At 49.6% G+C, this 12,290-nt stretch overlaps 1 protein-coding gene across 1 annotated transcript in view; it reads left to right on the forward strand.

Annotated features, from left to right (window-relative positions):
- The window catches only part of DNAH2 (dynein axonemal heavy chain 2), a 109,671-nt gene that overhangs the window by 9,413 nt on the left and 87,968 nt on the right, over positions 1 to 12,290 (forward strand). The window contains 8 exon segments of the mRNA XM_078850877.1: positions 865 to 956; positions 2,181 to 2,351; positions 3,003 to 3,231; positions 3,919 to 4,029; positions 8,883 to 9,121; positions 9,557 to 9,748; positions 10,188 to 10,345; positions 11,487 to 11,574. Coding sequence (XP_078707003.1) covers positions 865 to 956; positions 2,181 to 2,351; positions 3,003 to 3,231; positions 3,919 to 4,029; positions 8,883 to 9,121; positions 9,557 to 9,748; positions 10,188 to 10,345; positions 11,487 to 11,574 — 1,280 coding nt within the window.

Below are 12,290 nucleotides of genomic sequence, written 5' to 3' on the forward strand. Positions count from 1 at the left end.
ATGCAAGTACTGTACTTAGGAAGGAATAATCAATTGCACAAATACAAAATGGGAAATGACTGCCTAGGAAGGAGTACTGCGGAAAAGGATCTACGGTTATAGGGGATCACAAGCTAAATATGAGTTAGCAAGGTAGTATTGTTGCAAAAAAAAAAAAAGCAAACCTCACTCTGGGGTGTATTAGCAGGAGTATTGTAAGCAAGGTGTGAGAATTAATTCTTCCACTATAGTCAGCACTGATAAGGCCTCAGCTGCAGTTCTGGGCACCAAACTTTGGGAAAGATGTGGACAAACTGGAGAGCGTTCAGAGGAGAGCAACAAAAATGATGAAAGGTCTAGAAAACATGGCCTCTGAGGGGAAATGAAAAAAAAACAGGTTTGTTTAGTCTGGAGCAGAGAAGACTGAGAGGGGGCTTCATCTACATCAAAGGTGGTTATAAAGAGGAGGGTGATAAATGGTTCTCCTTATCCACTGAGGACAGGAGAAGAAGCAATGGGCTTAAACTGTAGCAAGGGAAATTACCCTTCCAGTTAGGAAATTTTTCCTAGTTAAGCACTGAAGCAAATTACCGAGGGAATTTGTGGAATCTCTGTCATTGGAGGTTTTTAAGAACAGATTAGACAACTGCCTGGAATAGGTGGTCTGGAATAATACTTAGTCCTGCCTCAATGCAGAGGACTGGACTTAGATGACCTGATGAGGTCTCTTCCAGTCCTACATTTCTATGATTCATTCTCCAGGGGCTGTCTAGCTGACACCTTCCACTCGTGCTAAACTCACTAGTCATTAAAGGAGGGGGAAAGTGTTAAGGCTCAGAGAAGAACCCCTTATTTTTTGTGTCTTTACATTTTGTCTTCTCCAAGGAGTCAGTGCTCTCGGATCTTGTGATGGCGGGGGAGAAGGTGAGGCAGACGTGGGTGCAGTCATCATCCCAGAGGAAAAAGAGGTGGATCTGGTAGGTCAGAGGTCCCCAATGTCCTTTGTGGGCCATTGTGTCACCCATGCTGTGCTTGGGTAGCTGTGCAAGTTTGACATTCCCTTTCCGTAATATCACAAAGGATGATGCAGCCTCCATGATGGGGCTGGGGTGAGAAAGGAAGGCCGTCAAATACAAGACTTTCCTATACATGGAACTACTAATATGTTATCTTGATGTCCTGGCCAGCTTCCAGCTCAGGTGATCCCATTTTACCTCTCAAAATTCCCTGCTGCCATTGCAGTTGGATGTGGAATCCACCTTAATTTTCTGTTTTAAACTCCCTGTGGAACGGTGAAATGGCTGCCTCGTCCCCCTTCTGAGTGTTGCATTTCACGCTGCAAAGCTCTTACAGATTCGATGGCACCATAAGTGATTCTGATGATGATTACTGGCAAGGAACATTAATCCATCCTCCCCTCTCAGATCAGTCACACAGAGGGGAGGGGATGCCTTTTCTGAACTGTGTTCCAGTTTTTACCTGCCATCCGGCACCTCCCAGCCCTGATGGCTCTTCACTCAGAGCCCAGAAACAGAAAGGACAGAAGGGAGGAGGGTGCCTGCATGGCACTGCATAGAGTTTTGTCACATTAATGCAGGTAACATCTGGCTCTAAACTTTCATGCCAGATGTTACCTTAATTTGATCCTAATTTCCAAGTTTTCTTTAGATGCTCCTGGGAATGAGAAATGGAGACAAGGCTTAATGCTTGTTCTAAAAAAACCCTTCCAAACCCAAACAGCTGCTCTGCCCAACTCCAGATTTGCTTCTTTCATTCCTTACATTTCGGCTCTTTATTGTTTCTTACCTTCTCCTCCTCAACAGGGATCAGGTTGCCTAACAGCCTAGCCCAGAAAGCTATGGAAGCTTTGTTTGTCTTTCAACTACATTGACAAATTAGCCTCTCCTATACATTCCTGAGGGGCCTCAGGGGACAGCGATTGGCTAACAAGGATTTGTAATGAGATCAGGAGGCTTTCACTTTCTGGTATCCAATCCCAGTTCAGTGCAGGTTGGTGCGGAGGAGAATCCGCTCCCATCTGATGGCCATTCTCAGGCCCCCTGTGTGAAATGGGTTGGGAAGGCAGTGTCTGTATGTTTCAGTCCCGTTCCGAGAGAAGCAGGTGTTCACCTCACAGAAACCACTGTCCCATCTCTCCTCGGCTTTGCTAAAGCTGTTGCTGTCCTGTCCTCTTTCCCCAGAAACCCTGCATCCGCAGCCGGGTGGTCCTGAGTGGCCTAAGGGATGACATGTGGACAGAGGAGCATGCTGCAACCCTGGATCTCTTTCTGAAGGATGTCAGTAAGCAATTGCTCGTCGTCTACATAGATGAGTTTGCTGGACTGAAGGTTGAGCAGACCATGCCATATCAGGTTTGTTTGGCACTGTGCTGCCTAGATCCTACAAGAGTTCCCGTGGAGGGGCTGCAGTCATACCAGTTTGTGCTGTCATCCTATTGGCCTCATGAGCTAACCAGGTTTGGGACTAGTTGGTGCTTGGGGACATTCTCCCCTATGAGTTATTGCTGATCCTAATGCCCCAGCACTAGGGGGCGCTGTGCTGCAGGGGATGTTGAGGGGGAAGGGACCCTGGTGGTTCAGCATGGTGCCTTCAATGGCATGCTCATCACATTCGTAAAATTAAGCGTACACATAAATGTTTGCAGGCTCCGGGCTTTAGTTTCCTTAAAAGCCTTTTGGGAAGGATTTTGCCTGAAGCTTTTTGAAATACTAAATAAATGATGTCAGCCAATTCTCCTTTATTCACTCTTTGGCTGAAATGCTCAGGGAATTCTAACAGGTAAGAGAGGTGCACTTTTCCTTTACAGAAGCCAGGCCAGCTTATCCCTGTCATATCTTGTTCATGACTGTAATTTCCTTGCTTTGATTATGCTTCAAACCTACGGCCCATTGCTTTAACTCCACGTATTGGGTGTGGGAACAACACACATTGCCCATAGATACAGTGAGGGGGCAAAGCCTGCTGCTAATTAACCTCACCCTGTCATTGGCTGCCCCTTGCAGGAGCAGAAACAACTTACCTATTTCATCCGCCATGAGAATGCAGAGATCACCGCAGAGAATTTCCAGAAGACAGTGCAATTTGGCACCGTCCGGAGACCCTACATTGATTCCCTCATGCGAATTCTCAATAGTGTCTTCCTCCCCCGCCTCTTCCGCAACACCAATTGGCCCGAGAGCATCAAGAACGAATTCTTCTCGGAAATATACCACTTCATGACCTCTCTCACAGGTAGAGTGAATAACACCTCTCCCCCTGAGCTGCCTCGCAGTGCTGCCCTCTGGTTCTCTCCACCAGGACGTCGGTACCTGGCCAGTTTCTTGTTACACAAGTTCTTGTTGGGTTGCTCTGTGCTCTCCTTTCCGGAGACTCTGTGACGTCCACAGTACAAAATGGGGTGCTCGGGTGGATTTTGCACAGCGCTATTAATGATTTCCAGCCTTCAGAGGAGAATGACTTTGGCACCACTGTTGTTTGCAGTGTTGTAGCTGTGTTGGTCCCGGCATATGAGAGACACAAGGTGGGTGAAGTAATGTCTTTTGTTGGACCAAACAACAGGTCTTTCTGATGGGGAAAGAGACAAGCTTTTGAGCTCCCCAGAGCCAAAGGTACTACCTCACCTGCTTTATCTTTGTCACCACTGACCGAGGGGCAGGGTGGAATTGGTCCTTAGTGGTGAAAGGCTTCGTATCCCATTCACTGACCCTCCTTGAGCCAGCCAGTGTTCCCTGACCTGGGCCCTGACTGGAGCTGGTCCCGAGAGGTGAAAGGCCCCATGTGCCATTCTCCGACTCCTCTGCGAAAATAAAATCAGAGAAAAAAGACTTCTCTTTTCCTCCCCGCTCCAGCCCCAAACCCAGTGCAGGAGAGAGGATTTGACTGTGTACTAGCAGCTCCATCTGTCTCTCCCTTCTCCAGATACACGTTCAAAAATGAAGGGCCGCACGGTTCTCTACATCCCTATTGAAGCCCTGACCATGAAGCCTGAAGTGGTCGTGAAGGACAAAGCACTGGTTCAGAGACTGGAAAGTGAGTAACTCCCCAGCCTGGCTCTTTGGGGGCCATAATGCCACGTGGCCTGGGAGAGTGGAGCAATAACCAGATCAGTGTAATGGGAAAGTGGCTGGTCGGGGGGATAAACTTGACAGAGGAGCTGGGGAGAATCGCAGTGCGCAGAGTCTAAGTGAATTAACCTCCAGCAGCATATGAGCTGCATCCATCATTCCCAATCTCTGAGAGGCTTGTTGGGGCCTGAGGAGCATGGAGAATCCTTTTGCAGGGTTATTGCTTTCAGTTCAGATATTCTTCAAGGAGCTGGCAACCACCAGGCAGTAAAAACTTTAAGCAGAGGTAAGACCAGCCGGGGCGGCTCAGTGGCGGGACTCTGCATTCCCCAGAAACTGGGGACGCACTCGCTGCACTGTCCTCGGGTACCTCTCTGGGGAATCAGGGCATAAAGAGGGCCTTGATTTCATGACCTTGGAGGATGTGAGGCTGATCGGGGTCAGTCCAGGCCCTGCCATGTGGGCGAGACTGGGAGGGGAAAGTGCTGTGTTTATTCATGACCTGTGCTGTTAAAATATCTTTTCTGGGTTTGACTTGTGGCAAAGGGATGCCTGACTGGTCCCCAGCCAGAACGGTGTGGGGGGAAGGGTTGGTAAAGCTAGAAAAATTGGGGAGCACTTGAAAAAGATCACCCAAAGAGAGCAGGAGATCAAATGCCTTTGATCTCCATCAGCGGTCCACCTTCCGGGCCCCCATAGGCCTCGCTCTCTCCACACAGGTTAGCCGTAGGCGCACGCCAACTGTCCGGTCCTCCGAGCATCCCTCTGGAGTGCCCAGCACCCGTTCACTGAACGCTCACAGAGCTCTCAGGTTTGCTACTCCTAAAGGAATCGCTCACACCAGCCTGGAATAGTCAACGCGGGACCTCCAGTCTGCTTCACACACACCACTTAGATATGTTTATCGTGAAATCAAGAATAAATTTATGATCGAAGAACAGAGATGGAAATGAGAGAAAGTAGGAATACTGGAAATTAATGGTTACATATAAAACCATAACACAGCTTTCAGTGCATACATTTAACTTCTGAGATATTCCCCTGTTTCCTGGAGGGTAGCTTACCCCAAGCCCTCTTCCTAGAATTTTTAGCCAAGCCTCCAACCCACTGTTAGTTTACTTCTTCAGTTGGGGTTTATCTGCACCCCTTTTGTACTAAACCAGACCTTTTGATCTTCACTTGAAGAACAGGGTGTCTCCCCCACACTGTTTACATCTGCCTGTTACTTTCCTTCTCAAGTCTCCACTGGCTCTTCATTAGCATTTGACCCAGTATGCTAATCGACTTCACTTGTTGGTTTCATACACAATGCTCCCTGCCCCACTAGGAGATAAGTGTCTCCTACCTGCTGGGGGAAATGTGTCTCCAGGCAGGCTACCTTTGGGTGACCTGCCTTTAACTCACAAGACTAGAGAACATAATTTTCAAGCATATGTACATAACTCCTGACAGATTTGCCATGCATACCTCTCCCAGTGGTGACGCCAGCCAGTGCAACGCAGGCTTTCATTAGAGACCTTCCCTGACATTCTGTGGGGAAGCCAGGGGATCTCTGTACCCCTATGGACCCCTCTGCCAGTTGGCATCAAGGGATCCTTGGGTCATGATGGTTATTTATTAAGCACCAGAACTGCACTTGCAATTGGATCAGCTTACCATTATGCCTAGGGTGACCAGATGTCCCGTTTTTAAAGGGACAGTCCTGTTTCTGGGGACTTTTTCTTATATAGGCGCCTATTCCCCCCCCCCCGTCCCGTTTTTTCACAGTTGCTATTTGTCACCCTAATTATGCCCGTGTGGCGTCCCAGTAAAATGAATGGGGCTCCACCCGAGCACAGAGGTCTCTCTGCACGGATCAGATTGCTGGCTCAGGGCCCTAGAGGAAAGCCAGGAAACGACAGTCTAAGCCCCCAGTCCATGTGTGTTCAGTTTTACACGCGTCACTTCATTCACACGAGTAGTCCATTTATTTCGTTCGGATATTTACTCACATGTGAAGATTTGCTGGCTCAAGTGCTACCCCCGACACACGGAAAAATACAGCAGCTAGAACAATGGCACTGTGATGGGGGCCTGTAGGCACTACTCTGATTGAAATAATTAATAATAATTACTAACGTCCAGTTAATTATAATGGTGCAGCTGCTATATAAAGAGAGCACGTACACCCTCTGTCTCCCACAAAACCGTTCTCTTCCAGCACTGGCTGTTAGACTGCGTAACCCCCCAGTCTAAACTGTAAAAAGCAAGAAAAAAGCAGTTAAGTGATTCCACTCCCCATCTGCATGGCTCTCGTCAGCTCCCCTTCTCGCCCTGATCTTCCTCCCTCCCACAGCCCGTGTACCTCCACCCTTATCCCGAGCAACCCGCAGGCGGCCGTAACGCCAGCCAGGCTCATTTATTATATATCTCCGTGGGTTTTGATGATCAATCTAGGGTGGGCGTAGCTTTCCTCACGTACATTGTATGTAGTGCTTTACCTGGCTCTGTATCAGGGCCTGTCTACAGTATCTGTCGTGTCACGGCAACGACACAGCAGTTGCGCTGTTGTAGTGCAGACGCTGCCTATGCTGAGGGAAAAGACATCCAGTGAAAATGAGCAGTAACCTATTGGGCACTGTACGTACACAACGTGTAATTCAACTGTGGAACTCACTGCCACAGTAGCTCATTGGGTCCATTATGTTTTGCTGAATTTAAAAAGGATTTGACATTTCTATGGCTAACGAGAACCTCTACAGTTACATTAAAAAGCATAAAAAATATACGAGAGCTACACAATCTCAGGTTTCAGGACACAGAAACTTCCTCTATGGGGAGATTTTTGCATCTTCCTCTGTAGCATCCGATATTGGCCTGTCAGAGACAGGATACTGAGCTTGAGGGGCTTGGTTTGATTCTTCTGTTACTGTATACGCAAATTCAATGGAATGGATCACTCAGGATGAGTAAAAAGCTGTAGACTGAATTATTGAGGTCCCTTCCAACCCTGATATTCTCTGATTCTATGATTTATGCAATAGTTCTTGATTACAAGTAATAAAGCGAAAACTATGCTAGGACTTGGCTCGTCCGTGGCTAAATTCTGCTATTGTTCCTAATGCAAGTGGTGCCAGGGAAGTGAACAGGACTTCTTGTCTGGTCAAGGTGGGCCCCATTTGCAGATATGTGCGTCCCGAGATACCCTGCATCTTTCTTTTAGTCGAAAGAATTGAGTTCGGGTAGAGGGGGCTGATTTCTCATTGATTCCATCTCAATGCTAATGTTATAAAAATCAAGAAAACGTTTAATCTGAGGTTTCACAGAACCTTTTTTCCTTTTACAAAAGTTAAATATGTCCCTGAAAAGTGTCCCCTTCCCAGGTTTCTTTTGAAGCATGATCAACCTCCCATTGCTCAGGAGTGGACATGAATGGCCCATAATGAACAGGCTGTGTGTTCCACAAAACCCAGCATTGTCCCCACTAAAATCCTAGCAGGACCAGCTATTATGCATGACAATATGTGTCTGGGTGAAACATCCAATCGGACACCTTGGGGTAGTCTCCATTAAGGCTACTTCTTAGCTGTTATCAAGTCCTTAGCTATTCTAATGGCTGGGCTGCATGATCATCTTACACCTATAATTTGGTGCCGAGATTGCTGCTCTCATGCTGTGCTCCTAACTCTTAGATTGGTGCATTGTGACTATTAGCATCTTCCATTCTGTGGAGCAGGGGGGAAGCCACAAGCTTAGTTAATTGAGTTCAGATAAACTTTTTTCTTCTGCTGCCATCCGGTCAGTTGCTTGGGTTACTTCCTAGTTCAGTGCACTAATGTATCTGGCAACTTTCGGATCTCTGCCTGGGGTGCAGAGAATCTCCTCTGGGATTCACCCATGTAGGTCCCCCCATCTTTGCGATATCCCAGAACACTCTTTGATGTGATGTACTCAGGAACTAACAGACACAGGTAACAACATTGTTAAAGGTTTCAGAGGGGTAGCCCTGTTAGTCTGTATCAGCAAAAAGAATGAGGAGGACTTGTGGCACCTAGAGACTAAGAAATTTATTTGGGCATAAGCTTTTGTGGGCTGGAAACAGCAGCCAAAGTCTCCTCTTAAAGAGCAGGGATGGCAAGTCATTCGGGAAGCCAACAGAGCAGCACCTTACAGAGGGGAACTTTGGGACCAACATGGGCCACAGGAATTCAAACCACTCTGCTCAGCTTTCCGCAGCTGCACCTGGGGTGTAGAGGAGCTGGTTAAGGCAGTTTCTATCTGTTTTACAGTCTGGTTTTGATCACAACAGTGATACTAGAATATCACTCCCCCCCAGCTTTGCTCCCTGGGCATTTATGAATCATATTGGATCCACATTCTTGACACTAATGAAAAATTTAGCTTCACAGCCTGCCTCTGAATCAGGGAAATATCATTGCCTGCAATTCGCAGAGAGGGAAACAGAAGGCCAGAGAGCTAATGTGGATTAGAACGCAGGAGTCCTGAATTTTAGTCCCTGTTTCTAATCACCGGGTTGCGTTCCCCTCCCAGAGCTGCAAACAGAAGCCCGGAGTCCAGACTCCCCATTCCTTTGCTCTAACCACATTCCACCGGGGCCGTTATTCAGCACCACATGCTCTGCGGTGGAATGTACCTATCATGCCGGTGCGGAGAAACTGAGAGAGGAAAATCCTCAACCAGTAACCTTGACTGCTTCTCGCACCCTGTCAGGCAGGACTGGACACTAAAGCCCAGAGCCTGAAAGCTATTTGGCACCCATTAAAATTAGCGATGTCTAAACCCCTAACTCCTTTGGCCTTGTCTGACTTTTTGTTCCAGCTTCCATGATCCACTGGACTCGCCAGATCAAGGAGGTGCTGAGAGCGCAGGAGGCGGTGGAGAGCAGGGAGAGCACGGGGCCGCTGGAGGAGATTGAGTTCTGGAGGAACCGCTGCACCGACCTGTCCGAGATCAGCAAACAGCTCAGCAGGCAGGGAGTGACGCACATCGAGTCCATCCTGGTGCTCTCCAAGTCCTCCTATGTGGCACCCTTCCAAAGGCTTGCCAGACAGATACAGGTAGGGGTGGAGACAGGGCAAGGCTGAGCAGGGAGCCCTGGGAGAAGTGGGTCCCCCTTTGGCCACCCTGTTGTAAAAACTTGTGCCGAATGTTGGCTTGCAGGGCTCATGAAAGGGAGGGGATCCCTACAGTAACCCCAATCCGTACATGCAGTGCTACTGTTCCAGTCCGGGGCTCTGCCGATGCCCCTCGAGCATTCCCGGTGAGGGAATGCAGTTTTACTTTGGTGCAGGAACCGAAAAGGCCTTGAGAGTCTAACCTGGGCCTTGGAGCCCTGCAGGCCGAGCGTCCTGCTTTCACAGGAAGCCTAATAGACTCTGAGTCACCTTGTTCCTCAGCATTAGACTGCCTGCTAGAAACCCGGATGAGATGAGCCCTTGGATTTTCACTTTGGGGTCTGAGTTTCTTCTCTCCCCCTGGTGATTGCTTTGCAGGACGGGTCTGAGCAAGCGCAATCGAACCTCCGATTCCTTTCCATCCTGAAAGAGCCGTTCCAGGAGCTGTCTACACTGCGGCCCAAAGACATCCCTGACAAGCTTCCCCACCTCATCAGCCTGGTCCGCATCATATGGGTCAACTCCCCATACTACAATACCAGAGAGAGAATCACAGCCCTCTTCCGAAAGGTGGGGGGCTAGTGGGTTAGAGCAAGGGGGGGCTGGGAGCCAGGACTCCTGGGTTCTCTCCCCGGCTCTGGGAGGGGAGTTGGGTTTAGTGGTTAGATCAGTGGACTGGGAGTCAGGACTCCTGGGTTCTATTTCCAGCTCTGGGAGGAGAGTGGGGTCTACTTGGTTAGAGCTGGGATGCGATAAAGCCCACTGAGGGACTATTCTGGCCTTGAACTTTACCAAGCTCTCTGCCTCAGTTATGTCTGGTGGCGGCAAGTTCCTCAGGTTAATTATCCTCTGCCCAAAATAATTTCTTCCTATCACTCTGATGTGTGTTGCCATTGAACTTCATGGAGAGCTAGACTCTATTGCTAAGAATTGTTGCCCAGGAACAGTCTTTGTTTACTTTAAGAGGCCAAGGCAGAGCTGTGCTGACCCTTGAGTCTTTTCTCCTTAGATGAGCAGTAAAATTATCCAGATGTGTTGCCAAGACATTTCCCTGGACCGGATTTTTGAGGGTTATGTGGTATCCAGCAGACAGTCTCTCCACGACTGTATCTCGTGTATGAACGCATGGAAGGATTGTTACCTGTATGCAGCTCAGATGCACAACAGGTGGGCAGTGGGGCAGCTCAGCGTCCGTGCCCTGCAGAACCAGTGGGAGGATGTAAAGGGAATGCAGCAGCTGGTGAAAGAGCCCAGATTAGCTACTCCTCTGTATAGCCCCAAAATGGGGACGACCTGGCTATTGGCAGGATGGTCTTCCCCCTCCCTGCTTCAGCCCTGCTGTCAGACCTCTCTGGGGAGGAGGAAGGAGTTCGGTCTGTGTGCCCTGTTCAGTTCTTGGTACCTTTGCCCAGACTGCCAAACGGTGGGCCAGAGACATCCAGCCCACTAGGGACAAACTGGAACATGCTCGGTGGCTGGGAGACGGGAATGAGTGGAACCAGTGAGCCGAATGGGAAAGGCCCTGTGTCCCAGTCCCCTAAACCAGCCAGTCCCTTCTGCCTGGCTCCAGCCTGATTCCCTTCCCTGATTCTCCTGAGCTGTAAAAACCATAATCTATCATTATGATTAGGGATGTCAGGTTTAAGTGGGTGCCTGGTCCTTGACAATTAAGTCTAAGTGTTACTTGTCTGCTTCAGATTCAGATTTGTAGAGCTGGATCAATATTTTATAAGACAAAGACATTAACGGGCTAGCCAGGCAAATACAGCTGAGTGGGGATTATGTACTTGAGCTTTGCTCTCAGGGTCTGTGATCTCCCCAGAGCTGCTGGATAGGATAATCCCCCAGTGTCTTCCTACAGCCCTGTCTCCCTGTCAGTGGGAAGAGATTCTGGGGCATCTCAAAGGCTGTGAGCTCTTCCAGTCTTTCCTGGGGCTCTCTTGGGAGAGGGAGCAGAGAGACGGTCTGCAGGCTTGATGTGCCCTTTGGGGGCTGATCCTCAATTCAAATAGCGTGCATTTGTGAAATCCTGTCCTGGGATTCATGTCCGAGACCCCAGAACCTGAGGTCTGTGAGCAAGGAATCTCTGGGTGACGTTCCTATCCCTTGTGCCAGCAGGGCACTCCCTTCTGTCCCCAGAGCGGTGCTCTACCTTTTCTGCAAGGCCTGGATGATAAACATGCGGCTGACTCTGCGAAGCAACGGAGCTAACATGCCCACCTAGGAGAGTCTACTCCCCATCTCAGTGCCTGCCTCTGAGGCGGCCGTTGGGCATGACAAACATTTTCTCCTTCCGCACTTCTAACAGGCTCTCCGGGAAAGGCTGGGTCCTGGACCAGACTAGCATCTTTGCCCAAGTGGATGCCTTTGTTCAGCGCTGCAAAGACCTCCTGGAGGTACGTGGAAGTGGCACGTGATTCCCCCTTCGCAGTGACAGGACTAGGACATGGCCTGGCCTTGCCCTGCGGGATGATACTCTCACTGCAGCATTGGCACCCTGGCATCGTTGTGAGGCTGAGATGCAGCCTCCTCTCACAATTATTGGTGTTCATTTACTTCGCGCCAACGGCTGCTCTCAGGTGCACCAGGACAAATCCATCTGTTTCCACGACAGAGCAGTTTGGTGCTCAGCATTTTGTACCGTGCCTGAGACAAGTAGCAGGTGCTGTGTAGTGATCGTTAACAGCTCAGTGCCTGGCATCAAACACTCCCCACACTGAAAGCACAGTAGCGTTCAGCCCAGTGTGCTGTGGGGAGCTGCGCGGGTGGTACACAGCCCTATGTGACAGTGGGGAGCCCCACCAAGGAGGTAGACAGCCCTGGGTGGAGGTGGGAACGCAGCCTTCTGCATCAGCTGATCGTCCCTGCCGCTCCAGGTAGATTTCGTTACAGTGCCCCATTCTGGCGGCGATGTGTGGAGAACTGGCAGATGCTCCTTCCCCGCAATGCATGCAACGTCGTCACATCATGCCATGCTGCCCTGTGTGCAGTCAGGGCTCCGGCACTGTTCTGCAGACCCAGGCTGCTGGGGTGCAGGCAGCCCCAGGTCAGCTGTGCACTTGTCTACACGTCAAACTCGGCAGGTGTGCTACCTACGCTGATGGGAGGGCTT

This window comes from Lepidochelys kempii, chromosome 28, assembly GCF_965140285.1.
Source record: "Lepidochelys kempii isolate rLepKem1 chromosome 28, rLepKem1.hap1, whole genome shotgun sequence".
In the NCBI taxonomy this organism is placed as follows: domain Eukaryota; kingdom Metazoa; phylum Chordata; order Testudines; family Cheloniidae; genus Lepidochelys; species Lepidochelys kempii.